This window comes from Octopus bimaculoides, chromosome 5 (genome assembly GCF_001194135.2).
Source record: "Octopus bimaculoides isolate UCB-OBI-ISO-001 chromosome 5, ASM119413v2, whole genome shotgun sequence".
NCBI classification, from domain to species: Eukaryota; Metazoa; Mollusca; class Cephalopoda; order Octopoda; family Octopodidae; genus Octopus; species Octopus bimaculoides.
The window spans coordinates 19,844,334-19,845,666 of NC_068985.1; the positions used below are offsets into that span (position 1 = coordinate 19,844,334).

Sequence of the window (1,333 nt, forward strand, 5' to 3'; positions counted from 1 at the left end):
AACAAATCTGAAACAAAGTTAATGGGGTGGGGGCATATTTGTGTAGGTATGCCTAATCATGTTCAAATAAAGTGGCACGGTGGTAGAAATGGTAAGCTTTAAAAATGCTTTTCTACATTTAGCTTTATTCTCTTATAATTGGTGTTCAAATCCCATTTGGAATGTGATTACAAGGCATAGACAGATAAATTCAATATAATCCCTAATAAAATTTGGACTTGTGTCAATAAAATATATCATTAAAGCGATGCTATGACAGAATCGTTAGAGCGTTGGAAAATAACTTGCCATATTTATTCTGTCTCTTTACGTTCTGGGTTCAACTCGTGCTGATGTCAACTTTGCCGTTAACTTCATAGAGGTCAATAAAATGAAATACTAATGTATTGTTGATATCTATATAATCGACCAATCATCTCCCAGCGAAACTACTGGTCTTGGACCTATGTTAGAAAAAACTATATTTAAGTTAGATTAAATATGGGCAATGTATTTTTATGTATCAAAAAATCTTAATTAGTTGAATGACATCGTGTAGATAAACAAAACATAACAAATAAGTAGATATTAGAAAGAAAGAAAAAAGTTTATTAAAAAATTTATCTACTTTCTAAGCGACAACAAATAAGTGATTGTGTCACACACTCCAATCTGGTGTAAAACCTGGCTCAGTTTGGAAAGCATGCAAACTGATTTCACATAATCATGAGAAGAAGAATGGATCCCGAAATCCGCAGGTTTGTATTCATAATATATATTTCCGTATTGATGTTCAGTAAAAGCCAGCAAACTAACTTTTATTGTATATAATTAAATAAATAACGCAAAATTAAAATGATCATAACTTTTAAAAGTATCTTAATTCTTTACGATCCTTTAAGAATGACATAACAAGAGCGGGATACACTCTGAATTAATCGTACATAATTTTGCTTTAATTAATTGATCGATTAGTTAATTATTCTTTTTTAGTAGAATTTATTAAAATTAAATGAAGATCTAATACTTCCGTAAAGTACCGACATAATTATTAACGTGCAGTTAGTGCGAGCCGAGTTGATTTATTTATTTTATATTTAATCAGTGAAAAGAAACAAAGTAAGTTACATTTATTCAATATCAAATGAATTAGTTTTTAAAATGTTGCATCGTTTCTTATCTTCTCCTGTCACTTATCAAATTAATTTAAGAATTTTATTCTTTATAAGTTCTTTACTTTTGCATGTAGTAGGATTGGTGATAACTTTCTATCCGGTTATTGCATTAACTGGTGCCTGTCCAGGATAAAACTCGTTTTATTTTCAAGGATATAGGAAATATATATATATATATA

At 29.2% G+C, this 1,333-nt stretch overlaps 1 protein-coding gene across 2 annotated transcripts in view; it reads left to right on the forward strand.

Annotated features, from left to right (window-relative positions):
- The first annotated feature begins 424 nt into the window (after positions 1 to 424).
- The window catches only part of LOC106875802 (dual specificity mitogen-activated protein kinase kinase 2), a 20,176-nt gene continuing 19,267 nt past the window's right edge, over positions 425 to 1,333 (forward strand). The window contains exon 1 of one of the 2 annotated variants that reach the window (XM_014924074.2): positions 425 to 737. In XM_014924074.2, the coding sequence (XP_014779560.1) occupies positions 706 to 737 (32 nt within the window). In that variant the 5' untranslated portion in view covers positions 425 to 705. Of the gene's footprint in view, positions 738 to 1,079; positions 1,099 to 1,333 lie in introns of those variants that run through there. The other variant, XM_052968183.1, reaches the window with a different exon arrangement.